The sequence below is a fragment of the Lynx canadensis genome, chromosome A2, assembly GCF_007474595.2.
Source record: "Lynx canadensis isolate LIC74 chromosome A2, mLynCan4.pri.v2, whole genome shotgun sequence".
NCBI classification, from domain to species: Eukaryota; Metazoa; Chordata; class Mammalia; order Carnivora; family Felidae; genus Lynx; species Lynx canadensis.
This window is the reverse complement of record NC_044304.2, coordinates 160,038,435-160,059,835: the sequence shown is the minus strand read 5'-3', so window position 1 is coordinate 160,059,835 and position 21,401 is coordinate 160,038,435. Positions and strand designations below refer to the sequence as shown.

Sequence of the window (21,401 nt, the reverse complement as noted above, 5' to 3'; positions counted from 1 at the left end):
CTTGTCGTATGGAAAGATGCATACCCTTCAGCCAGAGATATTCTGTTAGTGAACACGAGTTAAAGGGCCACAGTGTTAACTCCACAAACATTCCCAGAGGACCTCTAATGTAACAGGTGCTATTCTATAGGCTAGAAGAGAAGAAGAGGCATCGCCTCATCCCTTAAAGACCTAACAGCCTGCAGGGAAATGACACGGACACAAATAGTAGGACGTGTTAGAAACCATGTCAGGTGCATACATACGGTATTGCAAGTGAACATGGAATATTTAGAAATCAGTCGGCAGTCTTACAGTTGAGCATTTGAGTATTTGGTACATCTGTACAAAGCGCTCAGTCAACATTAGCTATTCCCGTTTTCCATTTCTTAGGAGTTCTAACAAAATAAAAATATAACACTATGGCAAGAAATATCTAGAGAAATTTGATGAGAACTTTTACTGTTTATCAGTCCCCCTAGTTTTTCTCTGTTTATATCATCTCACCCTGTGATCCTAGCTTTCTTTGTACGATATTAGTCAAAGATTATCCCAAGATTGCTAAGTTTATTCAATTAGGAACAATTATGACCCCAGCCTCAATCATACCATTGTGAGGTCATGTTTAAAAATCACCCTAAGCCAAGACAGTCTTTCCTCAGTTGATGCACACATCTTGTCATTCCTCCCTGTAACCACCCTTCGTTGTTATTGTTGTTACTGTTGTTGTGGTTTTCCCGAAATATCACATAAATTTAGCGAGAAGACTTCAAGGCTTTGCTTCAAGCAGTTGAATATAACTTTAAAAGTCATAATTAAATTAACATGCACTTGTTACTAAGGGCAAAAGGTATCTGAATGTCCAAGTCAAAAACTGCCAGGTACTCTTCTGTTAGTAAAACAGACATTCTTCGTCTGTAAACGTAAAACACTCCGAGCACTCCCCACCGTCCCGATGAACGTGAATTAGCGCTTATCAGCAAGAGAAGGTTTTGGTGCTGACACAGCCTCCACCAACTTGCCTCCTCGCCCAGGCCTCACCTTCCCAGCAAGTGCCCGAGCACTCCGGGCAGCCAAGCGAGACCCTCACGAGTCTGAATCCGCACAGAACCCCGGGCACGCAACACCTACACGAGACAACAGAAGCGACGCAGGCTGGGGAAATCACGGCGGCCTCGGGAGCAGGCCGCGAGCGGGGCTCACTCACCGGAGGAGATGTCTATCTGGCTCATCTTGGTCTGCGTGACGTTGATGCGAACACCCACTTTGCTTTCGGTCAGGTCGATCTCCACGTTGCCCAAATTATCCGCAAAGTGACTGAAAAGCAGGAGGCCGTTTGGGTTCCAGGTCCTGAACTGGAAACTGACGGAAAACAGGTCCTGGTCAGGCCGTCCCGGCACCTCCAGGTAACTGGTAGCGTTGAAAAACACAGGCACCGTGTAGGGCTCCACACACGAGAAACTCAAATTCCCCTGTAAGACACAAGGACGCGCTTTGAGAGGCGCGCAGGATTCAAACGAGCAGTCCGCGTCCAAAGGCAGACAGAGCGACAGGTGTACAGAGGCCGCGACAGGTGTAGAGAGGCCGAAGCCGAGCCTGGGCCCGCACGAGCTCTCCGACGCGGCAGCCAGCGCGGTGGGGATTCGGCAACCGGACACCAGGGCATCACTCCACCTGCAGGGTGTGCCTAAGGGCAGCCGGCGTCGAGATGAGGGATCTAAGAAGGGCCGTCTTCCGTGGAACTGGGGGACGACAGCCGACGGGGCGGGAGGCGTCCCTGCGGGGTGGGCCTGAGTGCAGACGGCTGGACTCCGTGAACAAGGCAGGGGGCTGCCGCGCCCCTCCCCCAGTACCGATGAGGCACGAGCCAGGGAGGAGAGGCCGCTGCCGGCTTCTGGACGGCCTTTGTCCAGCGTCCCTTCACAGGTTAGCGGGGGCAGGGGAACTACGGCCATTCGGTTGCTATTTATTAACTGACATCAGGGGACAAAGATTCTTGGCTCTTGTCCTTATACCTGATATATGTGAATTAATATTAACTGTGAGACATCAGCGTAATCGTGATTATTTCAGATTATTTTGTTATATTGTTATTGTGATATTAAATGTGCATAGATTATACTGAATTAGTGCTTCTGAAAATACTAATATGAACGTACAAAATGAAAAGAAACTTGATCATTAAAGCCTGCTCCTTTCCCCTCCCACTCCCTCTATTTTGTACAGAGAAATGTGACTTACCATTCAGATACACTACTAAACGTTACATTCAGTGTGTAAGTACCTTCCTATTAAAGGTCTGAAAACCTACATTTGCTTCCAACTTCTTTTATCCTGCCATAATATCCTGAGGAATATAATTTGATGCCATTTTCATCGGGCCCTTCAATCATTTATTTCACAACACAACACCACGGTGTCTACGTTTAGATGGATGGTTCTTCCATTTCAGCACATTAGCCATCACATCTAAGGCAGGCTGTCCCTCTGAATTAATATTCAAATTAAATCTGCAGCTTCGCTTCACAGATGGTCATTTTTAAATGCTTGCTTTTACTGATGAAAAGAACTGCCTTCGCCTAATAATGGAGATGTTATAACTGACCGCATACCTGGGTTGTGGAGATTGTCTCCCTGCAAAACTAAAGGTCCTTCCTGAGCAAAAATGCTGACTCTGGAGTCAATGTGTAATGAGGTGCCAGAGGAGGTCACCAGAAGACGTGACTGCCAGCTGACCCTGGAGCAGGACTGGGACAATTAGAGGCTCCCCACCTCCTCCCTCATCCTTGGAATGTTTGCTCTACTTGCCTCCTTAACTCCCGGAGGCCGCTCCAAAGACAGAGCCTTGAGACAGAGATGCGGGGTTGAGGCTATCTGAACTGGGTACTTGAGTGAAGTCAGTTGGGTCCTCCTGTCTCCATAAGTGAATCCAGTTAAGACCTCTATAAAACTTTTCAGACTTGGCAGGCAAGGCAGAGATCTACTCATCTCCTGGCTGCCCAAGACAAGCCTAGAAGTTCCCTTGCTTGTCTTGAAGCAAGTCCCTTGCTTGTCTATGAAACCGGCCACATACCAGTGGGATGTGGTCTGCCTCTTTCTTCTGTCTCTCCCTGCCTCGGCATCCAAAGGCTGTTTTCAGATTACACCCAGGAAGCTCTCCAGGAGGTTGTGAACCAATATGAGGAAACGTGTTTGTGCGTGAAGACAGGGTGCAGGAGGAGTGTTGAGTCAATTTCACTGAAATACCAGCACTTGACATCTTTGAAAGCAAATTTCCTTCATAAATATTCCCTTTAGAGTTGCTTACAAAATATCCCACTTGTCTCTATTCTGCCTAAAATTTTAATATGTACACGTTTTTGTTTAGAAGCTTATTCCATGTGGGTTCATTCTATTTTAACAAATATAATTATAGATAATTTATATCTATCTTTATTAAATATCTTTGTTATTCACGTTAAAATAGCATTTGTAACTACAATATATTTTGCAGTTAAAGTTGCCGTGGGAATAAGTCTCCATAGGAAAATCCTTTATAGTTTGGGTGCCTAATGAATGCATCTCAGGACCCAATGGGAGGTTTGGGCAGAAATAACACTTTACCACTTCCTAAAGGTGCAGATAATAGAAACAGTATTCTGATGATTTGGCTTCTGTACCTTTTTATCTTAAGCAACGATTTCTGGGAAAACAAAAGGACCCTGGTGCCATTTTATCCAAAGCTTAAAAAAGCATATATATTAATACTGCTCTAGGTAGGAAATAACACAATATAGGAGACTATGACCTCGGGGGTCACACGCTGTGAATCCACTCACATTCATTTCGGAAAGTTACTTTTCCAGGTAAAATCTCACATTTTTTTTTTCATCTACAAAACGTGTATGACAACATCTTTACTCATACTGTAGTACTATTCTCAGATTACCATAAAAGTAACATTCCTAGCACAGTGCCTGCTGCCTATAAATGGAACTATTACTATTTTTCTCTATATTAATGTTTGATGAGATCATTTCAAATTTCAACTTTTTAGTCAGTATGTACTATTATTTTTAAGAAAAAATAATTTTTAAAGAAAAATTTCACATGAATTATTTTATACCTTAATAATTTTTTTTTATAACTGACCTGGGACTCCTGTTTATTCATTACAGGATTTCTTTTTGTCCAGTCATTTTGTAAAAAAAAAAAAAAAAAAAAACCTCAGCTCAAATGCAGGGCAACAGACCATCAGAGCTCTTCTGGGACATGAGGCAAGCATTCGTAACGTTATCTACTGTTAGTGGTTTCTCGAATGCGTGGGTCTCCGGAACCCCAGACTCTTCCAAATAATACTTGTAGATTGAAGTTAACTCCTGCTCTTGCAGAACAACAGGGGACACATACTATATTTTTCAGCTGGTATCTTTCAGTGATGCTAAGCAGTGTCATGGAGAAGCGGGTATGCTAGAGCATTCTTCGATTTTTGCTCTCCTCCTTTAAACAGTTAAATCTGGAAACAACTCCCAGAGGGAGCTGGAAGAAGATCCCTGTCAGGCGCTATGTCACAGCCTTCACTACCCAGTGGCAATCGATCCTTATTTAACTGCCTGATATTTAGTATGTTCGGGCTTTCACAAAAAGTGTATTTATTTACTGATCTGGATGCGTTATCTCTGGAAACATACAAGTGAGTACAATCAAGTTCCTGGATGTAACACTTTCTAAAATCTTGAATTAAATCATAAACAAGAATTGGAAAGCCATATATGATCAGACATCTGGAGACATGATGCTGCCAGCGTAAGGGCTGCTGACCTGCCAGGACAAAGCACAACTGAGGTTCGCCTGTCCCTCTGAGGCAGGGAATCCAGAAACATGGTGTCAAAATCCTGTGCCCCATCTGAGTGAAACTAACCATCTATTTCACTCTAATCGACCTCAAAAACCATTACCTATTCTCAGAATATATCCACTCGTTACACATTTTTAGGCAACTCTCAAGTTACTTTTACACTGTTGAGCCCCACATCGGCATGACGACAAATGCTGTGTGACGCTGTTCGATACTCCACAGAAAACAAAACTGTGACGTTTCTCTACATCAGTATTTTGGAGTGAGCAATCTTACCACATTTGAGGGCTCTAGTTTCTTCCTTTTTGCAAGATCAGTTATGTTGATACCATTGTAATTAATGCTTTCCATGCAGCCTTTGAAGTTCTTTCTACTGCTGGAACTTGGCTTCCCAGAGAAGGGTATGCCTCCGAAGGTTATCTTTGAGAAAAGAAAATTATAAAAGTTCACACTGTGTTTGACTTAAACAGGTAACATTCACAATAAATTAGACAAAACTGTTAATACAGCCACGGTCAATTATCTTACCTCTCCCAGAATATACAGACATTTTTTCTTCCTCCAGAATCCGTTGCATATTAAATTATGTTGTTATGGAAGTCCATAACAGTATCATTAATTCTGGCAATTAGATTACGATTTTAATAAGTAAATAGTAATAATCTTTTCCAATGTAGCCACTCAAAAGGCATTTTATAAATTTTCCTGAAATGTTTCAAAAGATTTTATTGAGGACGCTTCTTTTATTAATATTAAAAACATATTTTTATGTTTATCATTCAAAGATATACTAATCAATGCTTCTAGTCATCATGAGATACCCAGTATGAATATAATACTACCCTGAAAAAACCGCAGCCCAAAGGAAGAAATATTGTATTTATCCTATGTAGACTTAATTTTACTCTAAAAAACCACTGAGTCAAATATTCACTAGACTTATTCAAATACCGAAAATGGTTCAAAAAGTCTTGTTACTACATTAAGAACATATTAGGACGTGGGGGCTATGATGTGAGCACTGAGGCTGAGAGATATTATACGTCTTCTGAATCCTAGGGAATAAGCTGGACACCCCTTACCGTGATTCTCTGGCTGCTAACTATCACCTATAAAAAGAGAGTACGTATTTTTCCATGTATCTTTGGCCAAATTACAGCAGTATAGTATCAACTTCCTATAATGTAAAATTATACTTAATATATGTATTGCCATAATGACATTTACTGCTAATAGTGAATTAGTAGTAAATAAATTTAAATACTAACCAGAGCTGCAGTACCAAGATATATAACCCAGATGTTATTTCTCTTTTAATTATTATTCAACGGTACCATTATTAACTTTTCCTATAAAGCTTTGAAAATGAAAGCAGTTGTTAAATATTTTTGAACGTCAAGACTTTGTATTTGAAACATAAGAAACAGACCTTTGTGTTCTAGGAGGCCATTAGCAAATTATGGTCTTTTATTTAGTGTCACGGCATTTTAGAGGCTTAGTTTTAGGGGAAAAAAGCACAAATTAATGATAGTTTATGAGACAATATAAAAAAACAAAGGACCTCACTGAAAATAAAATTTGGTAATAATGGCTAGTTGAAAATGTATCATTTACCACAGAGTTTATATATGAAAGAAGAAGGGGAGATTGAGAATAAATATATAGAAAGGATTAGGAAATGACAAAAGGAAAATTATACTGTAAACTTAAACAGTAGAATTACTAGGAAAATATTTTCAAGTGGCACTAAACTGAACTTATTAGGTCCTAACTAAGTATATCTAATACCAAAGGTAAGAATTATTGATAATTACGTGGAGTGTTATAATTTCCATCTACAGTTTATTTTACCAGTTCTTTCCCAGTTGATAGAATAAAATTTTCTATGCTTAATGACATGCATCGCATTTTTTAATACTTTTTTTTAAGTTTATTTATTTTTGAGAGAGCGAGTACAAGTGGGGGAGGGGCAGAGAGAGAGGGAGAGAGGATCCCAAGCAGGCACGGCTCTGACAGCGGGGCTTGATCTCACGAATCATAACCTCAGCTGAATTCAAGAGTCAGACGTTCTACCGACCGAGCCACCCGGGTACCCCCTGCAGTGGCACATTTTGAACGTTATTACTAAATACTAGTTTCAACATACTGTCTCATTCTTTCTCCAGGTGTACGGTTTATTTATTTTGGAACTTTTTTGGAACTTTTTTCTTTGGGATGACGATTAAGCACTCCTCTGGTTTCCCTGCTTTCAGCAACCCTCAGCACATGTCCTACCTCATCATCAGAGGTGCCCTAGGGAAGCAACAGAGGCTCAATTTACCAGATTTCCTCACAACTAGGAGACGTGGGTTCAAATCCCAATTCCTAGTACAACTAATCATATGATATTAGATTGTCACTTCTTCTGATTATGCATTCTCATCAGTAAAATGAAGTGCCTTAAGTGCCTGATATTGTAATTATTCAGATAGCCAAAAAAACCCATCATTGCAGTTGCTAGATAATCATATATTCATATAACTCACGACTGGCTTACTGATGATGTCACCATTCAGTAACAACCCTGACTCCAAGGAAATAGCCACATTCACCATTTTGTTAGTTGCCAAGAGTTTGCACAGCACGGCAGAGACTGCTAGATAGCTCCGAGTGTCCTTTCTCACACCTTCTTTAGGGAAATGCAAACATTCTTCAGCATGCACAGAGCTCTCCAGCCAACCTATGGCATTCACCAACCTCCGTGAAGCAAGGTTTGGTCTTGTGAGAATAAAGTAGGACCTTGTGTGAGTCTAAGAACTATAAATGAAAGGGGAGGCGAGCACAGCCTTCTCCACTCTTCCTTCCCACTAGGAATGCAAGATGGAAGGTGAAGAGCCATGGTGGGATGACTTGCAATGGGGGTGGAGGAGCGGCAGGGTAAAAGCAGACTGGGGTCTTGATGACCACGACGCTGCCATGTGAGCCCAGGGCTACCTGCCCACATCACCTTCTATATGGAGGCATCTGTCACATAACCGACACGTGGGGTGGTTCCTATTGCTTCCTACGCTTCTTCAAGTGCTATGACAAAGGAGTTTTACTTTCACTTTCCAAAAGGGGACTATGATTTGTCCACTGTCACACACCAGTAAGAAGCAAAAAGGGACACAAACCCAGGCCTTTGGGTCCAGTTTGTGCTGCGCAGTTGATTCTCTACGAAATCCTAGCTGGTATCTCTCTCAAATCCTAGCCTAGCTCTCCAGCTATCAAGGGGCATGCATTCCTCTACTTCCCAAGCAGAACTGTACTGCAAAGGCAATGGCATAACAGGCACAGTGGGTGCGTCCTGGAATTTAGCTGAGGAAAAGAGAGAAGCCAGGCCAAACATCAGTGTGTGGTCCTGCCCTTTGGCCGAGATGAAGGATGTGCATGTGTTTACCTTTGTACTTTCTCAGGGCAGCACAGGGCTAGCAGTTTGCCTGCAAATGGTGATTGGCTCACTCTTCAGTGTAACTAGGCTCCAGGAGGTGAGTAAGGCGAACTCTTAAACCATCCTCCACAAGACAATGCCCACATTGAGTCACCTCAAAGAAGCAAACGTGTTTTCTACTGTTTCTTTCATGATGTACATCTCTGGGAATGGCTATAGGTATTAATTTACCCCTATGGTGTGCTGAATCCTACTCATGCTGGCTCATGAAAACAGATTGTTAAACAGAGCCACTGTTAAAAACTAAATTATATAGATTTAAATTAAATTACGATAAACAAAACATAACCACTCAGAACGCATCTCTATATTTTTTTATTATGTATGTTCTTGAGATGATTTGTATTTAGTCTATATGATGGGATTACTCTATCATGGTGTAGTAAAATAAATATATTTGGTCTTTGTTCCCAGTTCCTGGCACAGAGCTCCTAAAACCCTTGGAATTTCCTGAGTAATAGGAATGACTTCAATTATTCATAACAAGCCCCACTTGGGGTCTGAGTCTAGTTACTGTATGGATGAGTCAAAGAAATATGTGCAAAAACACTGAGAGACTGACTCAATTCAACTGACTCCTGATTCTTTATCAATAAATTAACATTTTTCCTAGTGTCTCTAACAATGTCTCAGGCATCGTCGTCTACAGCTGAAGTTCTCAAACATGGTGTGTATAATTGATGGGCCTCAACGTGTCCAGGAAAGTGCTGACCCTCTATGCAAGGTCTTGTGTGTGCATGAATATTCATAGATTTCACCACAAACTCATAGAGTGTATGACCCCAAATTTTTAATTCTGTTTTTTGAAAATTGGAATTGTGTTTGCTCACTGCTAATGTTCCAGGATCTCTAATCTCTTGTATGATACTTCAGAGTTTATTAATGGAGGATGAATAATTCATCTTTAGGTTCTCTCATACAGGGAGAGATAAGCTACCTAAGCCAAGAAATACACTAATTTAGAAAAAAAGAGAAACTTCTGGGATTTTAACATTCTTTCCCTTGCAATAATCATTTTGCTTTAAGGAGATTTTTGGGGAATGGATACAATTATTTTCTGATAACCTTAAACATTGTAATGTTAATAAAGTCTCAATATCAAGGTTTATGTAGCATAATCTATTTTAAATTCCTACATAGGAATGTATATAATAGATTCATCTTGGAGACAATTTAGAAACTATTTAAATATTTAAAGAAAATATAGAGGCACCTGGGTGGCTCAGTCAGTTGAGCGTCTGACTTCGGCTCAGGTCGTGATCTCACAGTTCATGGGCTCGAGCCCCCTGTCGGACTCTGTACTAACAGCTCAGAGCCTGGATCCTGCTTCGGATTCTGTGTCTCCCTCTCTCTCTGCCCCTGCCCTGCTTGTGCTCTGTCTCCCTCTCTCTGTCTCCCTCTCTCTCAAAAATAAACATTAACGAAAAAAAAGAAAAGAAAATATAAAACACAGGTGTAAATCCTAACTTTTTCAATTATCTTATGGTAAGCCTACTACACATTTTTAAAAATCTCTGTGTGTGTATGTGTGTGTGTGTGTGTGTGTGTGTGTGTGTACACAATTTCAAAACTGGGAGTGAGGCATACTGAGCACAGAAACCCCAAAGGGTCACAGCTACCATACACTTGATATTTTTATTTTTTTTAAGTTTTTAACTTTATTTTGAGAGAGGGAGAGCATGTACACACACAGGCTGAGTAGAAAAGGGCTACAGAGAGAGGGAGAGAGAAAATTCCAAGCAGGCTCCTGCTGTCAGCGCAGAGATCGACGCAGGGTTCTGTCTCATGAACCGTGAGATGGTGACCTGAACCAAAACCAAGAGTCAGATGCTTAACTGTCTCAGCCACCCAGGCGCCCCTACACTTTATATTTTTAAAGAAGACACAGTGATATTTGACATGTTCTGGGCATTATGTGAAACGCTAGCTTGAACTAGTTCACCGTTCCAACATCCTACTACACTGCTTTTGATGATTTCCTGTCTTTGTGAACATGAGTTTTTGGCTGTTTCTCTGATAAAAACAGTGTCACATGAAGGTAAAAGTGGGACAGAAGACGAGAATGGCAGTCAAATCTGATTCCAAAATCTGAGGAGCTAGACAGCACAGGAACACTCCGCCCATCGGCAAGTAACCATTGTTCTTTCTTTCATACGAATGTACATTTTTTCTTTTATTTTAGCTGCATTTTGTTCAAAGGGCTCCTGAGTTGTTAGGCTATAAACATATATTAAGTTGTTTGGCTCAAACTATTACAGAATAGTCTAGGATTGTGTGGAAAAATTAATAACACACTGAGGGTTTTGCGAAGTAAGAAAGTTTGGAAACCTCTTGCTGAATAATATTTCATCCTATTTATTTTACTGCTACTCTCTTTTTTTTCATTGTCATCCTTTTTCTTCTAGAAAATGTAACACTGTTGTGAATATTGTCTAGAACTCTTATCTCTATATGTGATTAACATTTTGTGTGGACATTTTAAGGTTGAACTGCTCTCCAAATAATTTATTAAAAAACCTGAAATGGCAACCTGTATAATATGGGACTATATAGTTTTTATGGGATCGATATGATCAACAATTTTTTTTAATCGTTGGTCATTTAGGGAGTAAAATACGTCCTCTTATTTATGAACAACCTCTTAAAATATTCTATATTTACTTTATTTCTTATATGATAATTATATCTGAGAAAATAGAACCTGACTGAGGAACTATCTACAGTCATGAATTCATAAATGACTTAATATAAATCAGAACTTGGAATTTCTCAGTCAATATTTTGTAATAAATATTAGGCAGCCCTGCGTTTATAATATGATGTCCATCCACCCTCAAGAAGAATGGGTGATTTATAGCATAATTAACTAACAATGGACAGATTACATCTTATATTTGATCCTGGACTTACTGAATTGCCCTGATGACAGGACAGATGGTCCGTTCCCTTCAAATGATTACGTTGGTACCAAGATTTTTAAAACACTTCAAATACAATTAAAAACTAGAAATTTAGAAACGAATAAAACGACAGCGTGAATAGATTGGGCCCTGAAGTTGAACGATGAGACTTCCCCGGAGTCGAAAGCGGGTGGCGTTGGCGGCTACGTGCCTGACGGTCTCCCGGCAGAGCCGTGGGGGACGGCGGCAGCCCCCGGGGCCCTCCCGCCACGGCCACGTGCTGGCGCTCACCTCGTAGTCCAGGTCCAGGTAGTCGAACTCTCCGTTGGTGCGGAAGTGCTGCACGCCCCTGTCCAGGGTGAGGTTGATGCTCCGGCCCTGGCGCTCGATGACCACAGAGTGCCAGTGGTGATCGTCCAGCAGACTTCCGGTCGTCACAGACGTGTGGCCGTAGATGGGGCCGAGCTGGTTGCTTCCTGAGCCGTGGGACGAACAGAAATGAGGCAGTGACACCACAGTGACCCTGGGGGGCAGCGGACTTTTCATTACAGCCATAGGCCGGCGTTGCCCTCAAAAGTCCCGTCTCCTGACACTGCCGTAGGGCCCAGCATGCATAACTACGCTTAAAAACAGTTGCATAGTCAAAATACATAAAAGTTATTAACAATGGGAAACATCTCCTTTAAGAAGGAAAAAAATGAGCTTTTTTCCCCACGGTGCCATGAATTCCGCTAGATCTGATGGGTTCCTTACAGAGTCCGTGCCCATGGCTCTGGAGCAAAGTGCCCGAGTTCTCACGCTGGCTCCAGCAGCGGCTCGCGCCATCATCCTGGGCGAGCTGGCTGCTTCCCTGCACATATGCTGCCTCACGTGTAAGATGGAGAAAAGAAGAGTAGCAGCTTTGCAAGGTTGCTATGACGATTAAAGTAATTAGTACACGCAAAGAACTCAACTTACTTCTTGGCAAAGAGTGAGCACTCGCTACACCATGTTACCTGTTAACCGTCTTTCACTGTTGCTGTTATTTTTATTATCGGTCAAGAAAACACAGCATGACGGTTTCCAGTTCCCACTGGCTCCAGAAGCGGTCATTTTAAGCACAGTGTAACATTTAATTGCACGGAAAATTAACTCGAGTTATATTTTAAAATAAAAACTTGCAAAAATGTATCTGTGGCATTAATCTAGTTTATGGCAATAAGGCCATAAATGAGAGTGAAAGGGTGCAAGAATCCAAAATGTTTACTCAAGTCATCTCTGTTTACCGTTCACACGTTTTATACTACCTTCTATTTTGCCTAATCAAGTATTGCTTTCCGTGGTCAGGCAAAACTAAATGCTATAAAAATATATCATGGTTTCAGAATAAATAGAATGACAGAAATAAGAGAAACACACAACTGATTAGAGCATCGAATTCTTTCTTTCTTTTTTTTTTTTTCTCACAGTTAGGATGCTAATGATGTCTCCACCTGACATTTTCTATAGTTTTCCTAGATCGGATTTTCTTTCCTTGTGGTGATGAAATGAAACGTGCCGGGATTGTGACCATGATTGTGTATAGACATGTGGCGGTGGGGTAGAGAGGGAGAAAGAAAAGCATGAACAAGTCTAAGTGAAAGGACACACTCAATTTTATTCCTTTAAATTACTTTAAATGGCTACAAGACTCAGCAGCAGCTAGATATGCCTGATATTTAGGTAATGGCATTCAAAAGGCACAGTGGACCTCTGAGTGAGTCCATTTCCTTGACTGTCATAAATTCCAGTCAGTCAATAAAACTGCAAGTAAACTGCTTTGCAGTGAAAAGGTAATGATCATTCTGTGAGGTCACAGGATCGGGTACTTGCTTCAGAACAGTAACATCACACCTATATAAAGCACATGGCTTTTAAAAGGCTTCTCTCTGTGTTTCACTTTAGGAAAAAAAAAGGAGAAAGGGTTGAAAAAATAAAGATCCTTAGATATAATTCAACTGCTCTGTGTGTGTGTGTGTGTGTGTGTGTGTGTGTGTATGCATGCATATTTGTTCAAGTGCTTAGATTTTATTTTCTGTTATCAAACCTCTCCCCACCCATTTCTGCTTTTCATCTTCTATTTAAACTTGTTTCAAAAATGATTTAGAGTGGGGCACCTGGGTGGCTCAGTCGGTTAAACAATCAATTCTTGGTTTCGGCTCAGGTCATGATCTCAAGGTTCGTGGGTTCAAGCCCCACATCAGGCTCCATGCTAACAGTGCAGAGCCTGCTTAGTATTCTCTTTCTCTCTGTCTCTCTCTGTCCTCCCCTGCTCATATTCTCTCTTGCTCTCTGTCTCTCAAAATAAATGAATAAACTTAAAAAAAAAAAGAAACTGTCCTTTTTAGTATAATACTGATTTTCAAAGTAATAAAATTTAGTATGTTTGGACCGCTCAGACTGATAAGCATGTGAAAGAGGCAGGATCTGTTTTCATGTTCTAATCTTTAGTTTTGTAGCTTTCTCCTGGGATGCATTTAACATGAGAATTTCAGCTATTAATATATTTTAGATGTAAATTTTTGTAGAATTCTGTTACTCTTTATAACAGAAGACTTTATGGAATTTGTATGATGCCCTTCAAAAAGTTCTTACATAAATCCTGAAATTTTTAGCCAAACAAGAGGCTTAAAACGCTTAAAAACAACAAAAAACCAAACCAAAGAGTAACTCACTCTAGTTCAACTCCTTTTCCAGGCAATATTTCATTTCTCTGATTCCTGATTCTCCGATTTCTAGTTGATTATGTTTGAAAAACTCGCTTCCACATTTCTTATCTTTTCTTAAACCTATGTCAATAAAACTACTGTCCTTTCTATTCCACGGAGAGAAAGGCAGCAGTAACTTCTACGGGGCGTCAGCCAATATTCACCTGCCTGTCTTCCTCTTCGTGACATCTTAGGTGAATCCGAAACAGCAGCCACATCTTTTCTCTTCCTGGTCTCTGACACCACTGTTTCCACCTGCCACGGTCCACTCCCCTCAGTCTCCATGTAACACCTTCTCTCAGTCTCATACATGCAACCCCCTGTGTCTAACAGGCAACTGAAATGCACCATGTCCATTTTAGACCTCCTCTATTAGAAGAAACTCATGATCCTTTCTTAGAAGAAACTCTATAGAGAAAACAGAGTTGTCTCTACTTCTGAAAACGGCACTTACGTCCATTAGGTGTCGAGGAATTCTCCTTGGCTAATTCTCTTTCTTTCTAATTACCAAGTAGGCTGAACTTACCGCTAAAATCATGTCCCAACTAGACCTACTTCCCTGCATCTCTGCTGACGGCCACCTCCGCAAGCCAGGGCCATCGCTCACTTGCATGATGCGGAAGTCTGGCTTTGCCTCTCGTGCAAACGCAAGCATTTTATTTTACAGAAGACTCAGCAAAACTTTTAAAAATAAGATCATGAGGCCACATGGTTTAAAGCCTACCTATAGTTTCTCTTCCTTAAAGAATAATATCTAAAACCTTTACCATGCTGTACAGCATCTTAATAGGATTTGAACAATCCCCAACTTCCAGATTTTGTCTTCTCTCCCACTGACTCATTTCATCCACCCCCACCAGCCTCCTTCCTGTTCCCCGAGCAGGCCAGATTTTCATCAGTAGGGATTGCTACCTTGGACTGCTTTTTCTCCTCAACATTCTCATGGCTAGTTTTAGTCATAACTGAGATCTCAGCTTGAGTATCTTCCCGGGAAGGATATTCCTCAATACTTATTCCAATGTTGACCGTTCTTGCCTCTAGTATCCTTTATCATCTTAGCCTATTTAATGGAGCTGATACTACTTATCATTATTTGAAGTCATTGCTTTTGATCCAGTTGGTTTAAAATAATAATAGATAAGATATCGTCTGACTCCTCCACTAGGTCATACATTTCGTGAACTCAAGGACCTTCTCTATTTGCTCACCACCATATCTCAGATATTAGTACAGTACCTTGCTTAGGCCAAGAATGTAATAATTATTTTTTAATGCATAAGTATATGTGAATTAAAATGGATTAACCCACTATGGATTAAAAATAAACTGAAAACATAATAGGAACTGCTTTTTTTTTAATTTACATTTTAAGGATTAAGGAACATTAACCTTTTACTAATGGGAATACTAATAAAAGGAAAGAATGGGGCCAAAAGTCAGAACATACCTAGGTTTAAGCTGAAGACCAGCTTGGCTTTTTTCAGTTCCAGGGTAATGTAATCCCCTTGCTGTCCTTCTCCATGCAAGATCACCCCTTCACTTTCAGAGGTTTTAAATTTCAAGGCGATGACATCTTTAAGTGTTTTCATCTTCTTGTTTCTGAATCTATATGGTAACACAACGTGGCCATCAAAGTTGATAACATCAGCCCCTAAAAGAAGAAACAAGTAACATTTTATTTCAATTCTTATATGTCGCTACCCACTGCAAAATACACCCACTTCCAATGGATGTCTGCACAGAATAAATGAGAAAGAAGTTTTTTTTCCTGAAAAATCTGGAGTCCTCGTTCTTGTTCTATTTCTTCTTTTGGCTTATGTGTTCTGAAATAAATTTTAGGGAGGGTATTCATAAAAAATGATCAAAGGGACCTTTAGTAGCATAAAATCTTACTTCAATTATAATACTAACAACATAAATTCCATTAATTATTTATATGCTTCAAATATTAACTTGGGAGTCTGGAGTTTACTGGAAAAAAGTAATTTTTTAAAAATCTTTGACATATTATGAGATTTTAATATTATCTTTCTTAAATGGGGCTACTCATGGTTTTTAAATATACACTTCACTCACAAATTTATTTTTTGATATAAGAATAAAGGATCCTGGAATGCAGGGTTTGATGGTGTACTCATTTTTCTAACGGTTTATATTCAACTCCATTTTCAGTAGCCTTTATGGTAGTACCCAGAGTTTATAGCTAATTGAACTTTAAGAAGCTTCTTACTATTTGCTCTTGGACCTCACATCTGCCTGAAATTTCTTGTTAGCTGCATGTCTTTGGAAGAGAGAGACAGACTGCCCATGTTTTTTGCTACCATGAGCAAAGACATCCTTACCCATATATGTGTTAGAAGAACAAATATCTAACCTCATCTCTGACTAGAGTAACTCTAATTTGAGTTTAGAGAATTTTATTGAAGACATAAAATTATATAAACTTTTTGGAAGCATGAACAATTTTGTCACCATCCTTAGAAACAGGTGATGGGGGGAGTGGATTAGTTTCATAATTGCTACTTACTCACACCAGAAAGAAAAATGAAATGTATCTTACTTATTATGCACTATTGGTTAGTAAATTCCCAATCCATGGGATGGCTCAAAGATGAACTGTAATTATTCATATCAAGTTTTGAGTACAAACAGAAGCTTAGTTATAATTAGACCTTTGTCATTAAAAATATTTGTAAAAACCCTTTCCTTTCAGCTTTTACTTTTAAATAATAGAAAACCTAGTCATGGGGCACCTGGGTGGCTCAGTCTATTAAGCGTCTGACTTTAGCTAAGGTCATGCTCTCACAGTTCGTGGGTTCGAGTCCCACTTCGGGCTCTGCGCTGACAGCTCAGAGCCTGGAGCCTGCTTTGGATTCTAAGTCTCCCTCTTTGCCCCTCCCCCAGAGACAGCTCGTGCTCTCTCTCTCTCTCAGAAATGAATAAACATCAAAAACAAACTTAAAAAATAAAACAAAACCTAGTCAAACTAGATAGCTTTAATTACTTTAGAATTACAAGCCTGAATGAAGCCCGCCTCTCAGTTTGGGGCAAGGTCTTGCTAAAGAATTCCAGAGTGACATTGGAGAAAAATAATAACAAGTCTAAAGTCTCCTGGAGAAATGTTTTCTCATCTCCTGCCCTAGTTCTCTGGCACTTGTTTGCTTCAGTTGCCACAGGGAATACTTTAAGCGGGCCACCCCATGGTAGCTTCGGTGCTGGGACAGAATGTAGTCACCACGGCCACATCCACTTTGTGCATCACTTGCCATTACAAGTTTTGCTCCTATTTAGTTCTTATTTAATTAGAGAATTGTTGCATTCTACAAAGTTCAGAAAGAAAAATATAACTTTGCACTTTAAATTTTCATCCATATAGTCAATTCTTTACCGTCCATAGAAAGACCTTCTTAATCAACAGAATTCTGTTCTCGAAGGCTGTAAATCACAGAGGTTTATTTTACTAAGGGGGAAAAACCAACCATTAAATTTAGGCTTCTGCTAACACTGCAAAGCCAATTAGACTTTAGCTTAATCATCTATACTGTCACAGCTGAATTCCAATTGCAATATCTTTATCATCTGTGATGAGAGGTAAGAGAGAAAAAAAAGTGGAATATGATTATAAAATCCCAGGTTGAATTTATAATCCAGCAGTCAGTAGAAATTACTTTTTGTCTTGAAAAGTGCATAAATGAAAAGTCAGGAGGAGGGAGTAAATTCTGAACTCCAGAAAGTAATTTTGCAGTCAATTTCATGTCAGTGACAGTTGAATAATAGACACATCATTGTTTTATACACCTTCAATATATATTAATTGACATAAAATATTCCCCATTCATCTCTCAGGAAGGAAATGTTCCCTGAGCTTAGATAGAAGAAAGAATTCACCCCTCCCCTATCTTCTTCTAAATCAAAATCTACAATCAGTTCCAGGCACAGAATAGCACAAATGTTGGTGCCTCTCGTCCTCACTTTTAGGACAATGGAAAAAGTGAGAAGAAGGATGGGCATGGTTGATCTCTTCACGCAGCCCTAGAATATTCAGAAACACATAAAGGAACCCTATTCATGTGGACCAACACTCATCTGACAAATGGTAAGTGGTCAATGGTCATTCGAGAAACTGATAAAATGCTCTGCAAGCCAGCACTCTTGCATTATGAAACCAAAGCTGTTCTCCTATGACTAAGTTAAAGCTTGCATATCAGTATGTGGACGTGAGCTTAGAGTGGTCTTTGAAATTACAAAATTCCTCTAAATAATCTGTGATATAAAATTCTTACAGAAAAACATACTGTACACTATGAAGAGAGTCTGGGATATTATAAAAACTATCAGAATTTAATTCTATTTCCTACAAAAATATATTTAAATTTCATTTGATATCTAATACTATGTTGTGCTTATTTTGGGACAAGCCACCTTCCCCCCCACCCTATTACCCTGATTGCTTATCACTCCCTAGAATTAAGTTTTCTATGCAGTGATTAAATATGTATGGCTGAACTGTTTAAGCAATCTGAACAACAACAATGGCTAGTCAAAGACTGAATGCAAAATCACAGTGCTTCCCCGATTCTGTTTCTAACAATAACTCAGAGAGCTGGTAACGTGCCCAATTCATCAAAATGTCATGGTAGAGAAGGCTGTTTTCTTTTCATTTTAATTTCATTGTTAGTCTTTACTTTCTGAATTTGGATATTTTGGAGGAGGGTTTACCATCTAAAGATTTTAATATTTAAAAACTATCTTTGCTATATTTTTTTACTAAAATATAATGTATGTTTCCAATTGAAAGGAAATTAATACAGAAACAGAGATGTAGAAAGTAAATTCTGAACATAGGAGATCACCAATATGATCAATATGGGCAAAAGGTTGGTGCACATCCTTCTACATTTTACACAGTTATTCATCTACCCACCTACCCACCTATTTAATGTGAGGAATTATCCAAACATCATTCTATATAGATATATGCATAGGTGTGTGTGTGTGTGTGTGTGTGTGTGTGTGTGTATGGAGGGGTGGAGAGAGAGAGACAAGAATGTCATTTCCTTTGGTTATGGTTCAAAATGTTGACTGATAAGCAGCTTGAGTTTTGGATAAATAATATTTACAAATATTAGTTGAGAAATTGTATGTTTTAGCTAATTCATGTTTTATTGACCTTCATGCACCAAGCCACTTACATAAAGTAAGCATATATATAATTTGAAATGGTAATTTAGCCTATTTGTTTGAAAGAAATAAAAATGTATTTGAATACAGCACTCCAAAATAAGTACTTAGGAACTACTTCTGATTTCCTGTTTTCTTATAAATATTTCACTTTCTTGCAAAAGAACTGAGAATACAAAAGGGTTAAAGAACAAAATCAATGGGGCGCCTGGGTGGCTCAGTCGGTTAAGCGGCCGACTTCGGCTCAGGTCACGATCTCGCGGTCCGTGAGTTCGAGCCCTGCATCGGGCTCTGTGCTGACGGCTCAGAGCCTGGAGCCTGTTTCAGATTCTGTGTCTCCCTCTCTCTCTGACCCTCCCCCGTTCATGCTCTGTCTCTCTCTGTCTCAAAAATAAATAAACGTTAAAAAAATTTTTAAAAAGAACAAAATCAAAAGGACATAATTCTATTTTACTGAAATAGCTACTCATAATGTCCATTTATTAATTTTTTTATGCTTATTTATTCTTGAGAGAGAGAGCACAAGCAGGGGAGGGGCAGAGACAGAGGAAGACACAGACTCTGAAGCATGCTCCAGGCTCTGAGCTATCAGCACAGAGCCAGATGCAGGGCTCAAACTCACATATGGTGAGATCATGACCCGAGCCAAAGTTGGACGCTTAACCAACTGAGCCATTCAGGTGCTGCTCATAATGTCCATTTCTGATCATTTGAATTTGCATACACAGAATATGTATGTGTGTGTATATGTATATAACAAATCTATATAATCCATATATACGTATATATATATACACACACAAACATATGGATTACACTCCACTGTTTGGTTTTTGTCCATAAATATTAGTTTTTATGTCACTTTTTTCCAAAAGAGGATTTTTCTAGCTAAAAACATACCATCAGTCGGATGTCCAATTTCTTCAATGAGAATTTGTTTTTGCTATTTTCTTTATAATAAAACTTTTATTTTGGAATAATTTCAGATAAACAGAAAAGGTTCCAAAGACAGAACAGGGTTCCCATACACCCTCACTCAGCTTCTTCTACTGTTAACACTGTACGTAACCTGCATATGTGTCAAATCTAAGACATTAACTTAGGTAGAACACTATTCATTGAAATACAGACCATGTTGAGATTTCGCCAGCTTTCACAAATGTCTTGTCTTTTCTTTTTCAGGATTTCTCAATGCATTCAGTCAGCATGTTTCCTTAGTATCCTACAACTGGTGACAGTTTCTTAGTCCTCTCTAACTCTGACACGTTAGAAGACTACCAGTCTCATATTTTGTTGACTCTTCCTCAGCCTACGTAGGTCTGAATTTTTGAGGACTGGACTGGTGTTACAGCTGTGTGGGGAGACCACCATAGACTTGCGGTGTCATCACTTACCAGGGGAAGCACCATCTCAACGTAACTTCTCCCTAGTGACGTTGGCTAAGGTGATATCTGCCGCCTTACTGTTTTTCCTTTTGTTTTGTTTTCCTTTTACTCTCTGGGGAAATGAGTCACCAGGGTTCAGTCCATACATAGGGTAAGGGGAATTAACTCCAGCTCATGGAGACAGAAGTATCTACATGTATTGCTTGGAATTCTTCTGAAGGAAGATTTGTTCTATTCATTTACTCATGCATATCACTGTGAGATTGCACATGTTTATGCTTTTAGTTGAACTGAATACTGCCAGTACTCAAAGTGTTCCAGCTTTGGCCATCAGGAGCTCTTTCAGACCATCTCTTTTGTCTATTTGCCCTGTGGCACCTCCTGCTCTGCCTCCCCTCCCCCTTCGCATTCTCTCTCTCTCTCTTTCTCTCTCTCTCTCACTCACTCAATTCCTCACTTCCTGGCACTACAAAATTCTCTAACTTCATCTTGCAATGTCCTTGCCCTGAATGTAGAAATCAGACATTTTTCCAAGAAGCCCCAAATTCGCATGGTACTGAGAAACTTACAGCTTGTTTTTTTAGTTTGCTTTTTAGAAAGCACAAAATAGTTTTTCTGTAAATATACATCATTGTAATCTATCTGTATTTTATATCCTTTCACACAAACAGATGACTGAAAGAAAAAGGACACAAATTTATGAAGTATTTCTTAGTAGCTGATTTCACAAAGATTTGCTATGATTTTGAAGCTCTCTCCATTTCAATCAAATCTTTTTGCATAGTGACTTTTAAAAGCAGTAGTAATATTTAAGTGATTACTGATTACTATTTAAATACACTGAAGTGACTATTAATTTTTTTTCATGTCTTTATTTTATTTTGACAGGGAGACAGAGTGTGAGCAGAGGGAGGGGCAAAGAGA

The 21,401-nt window shown here is 39.6% G+C and overlaps 1 protein-coding gene across 1 annotated transcript in view; it reads right to left on the bottom strand.

Annotated features, from left to right (window-relative positions):
- Window positions 1-21,401, bottom strand: part of CNTNAP2 (contactin associated protein 2) — a 1,395,900-nt gene that overhangs the window by 1,066,798 nt on the left and 307,701 nt on the right. Inside the window, 4 exon segments of the mRNA XM_032592507.1 lie at window positions 1,187-1,451; window positions 5,093-5,236; window positions 11,477-11,661; window positions 15,359-15,562. Of these exon segments, the coding sequence (XP_032448398.1) occupies window positions 1,187-1,451; window positions 5,093-5,236; window positions 11,477-11,661; window positions 15,359-15,562 (798 nt within the window).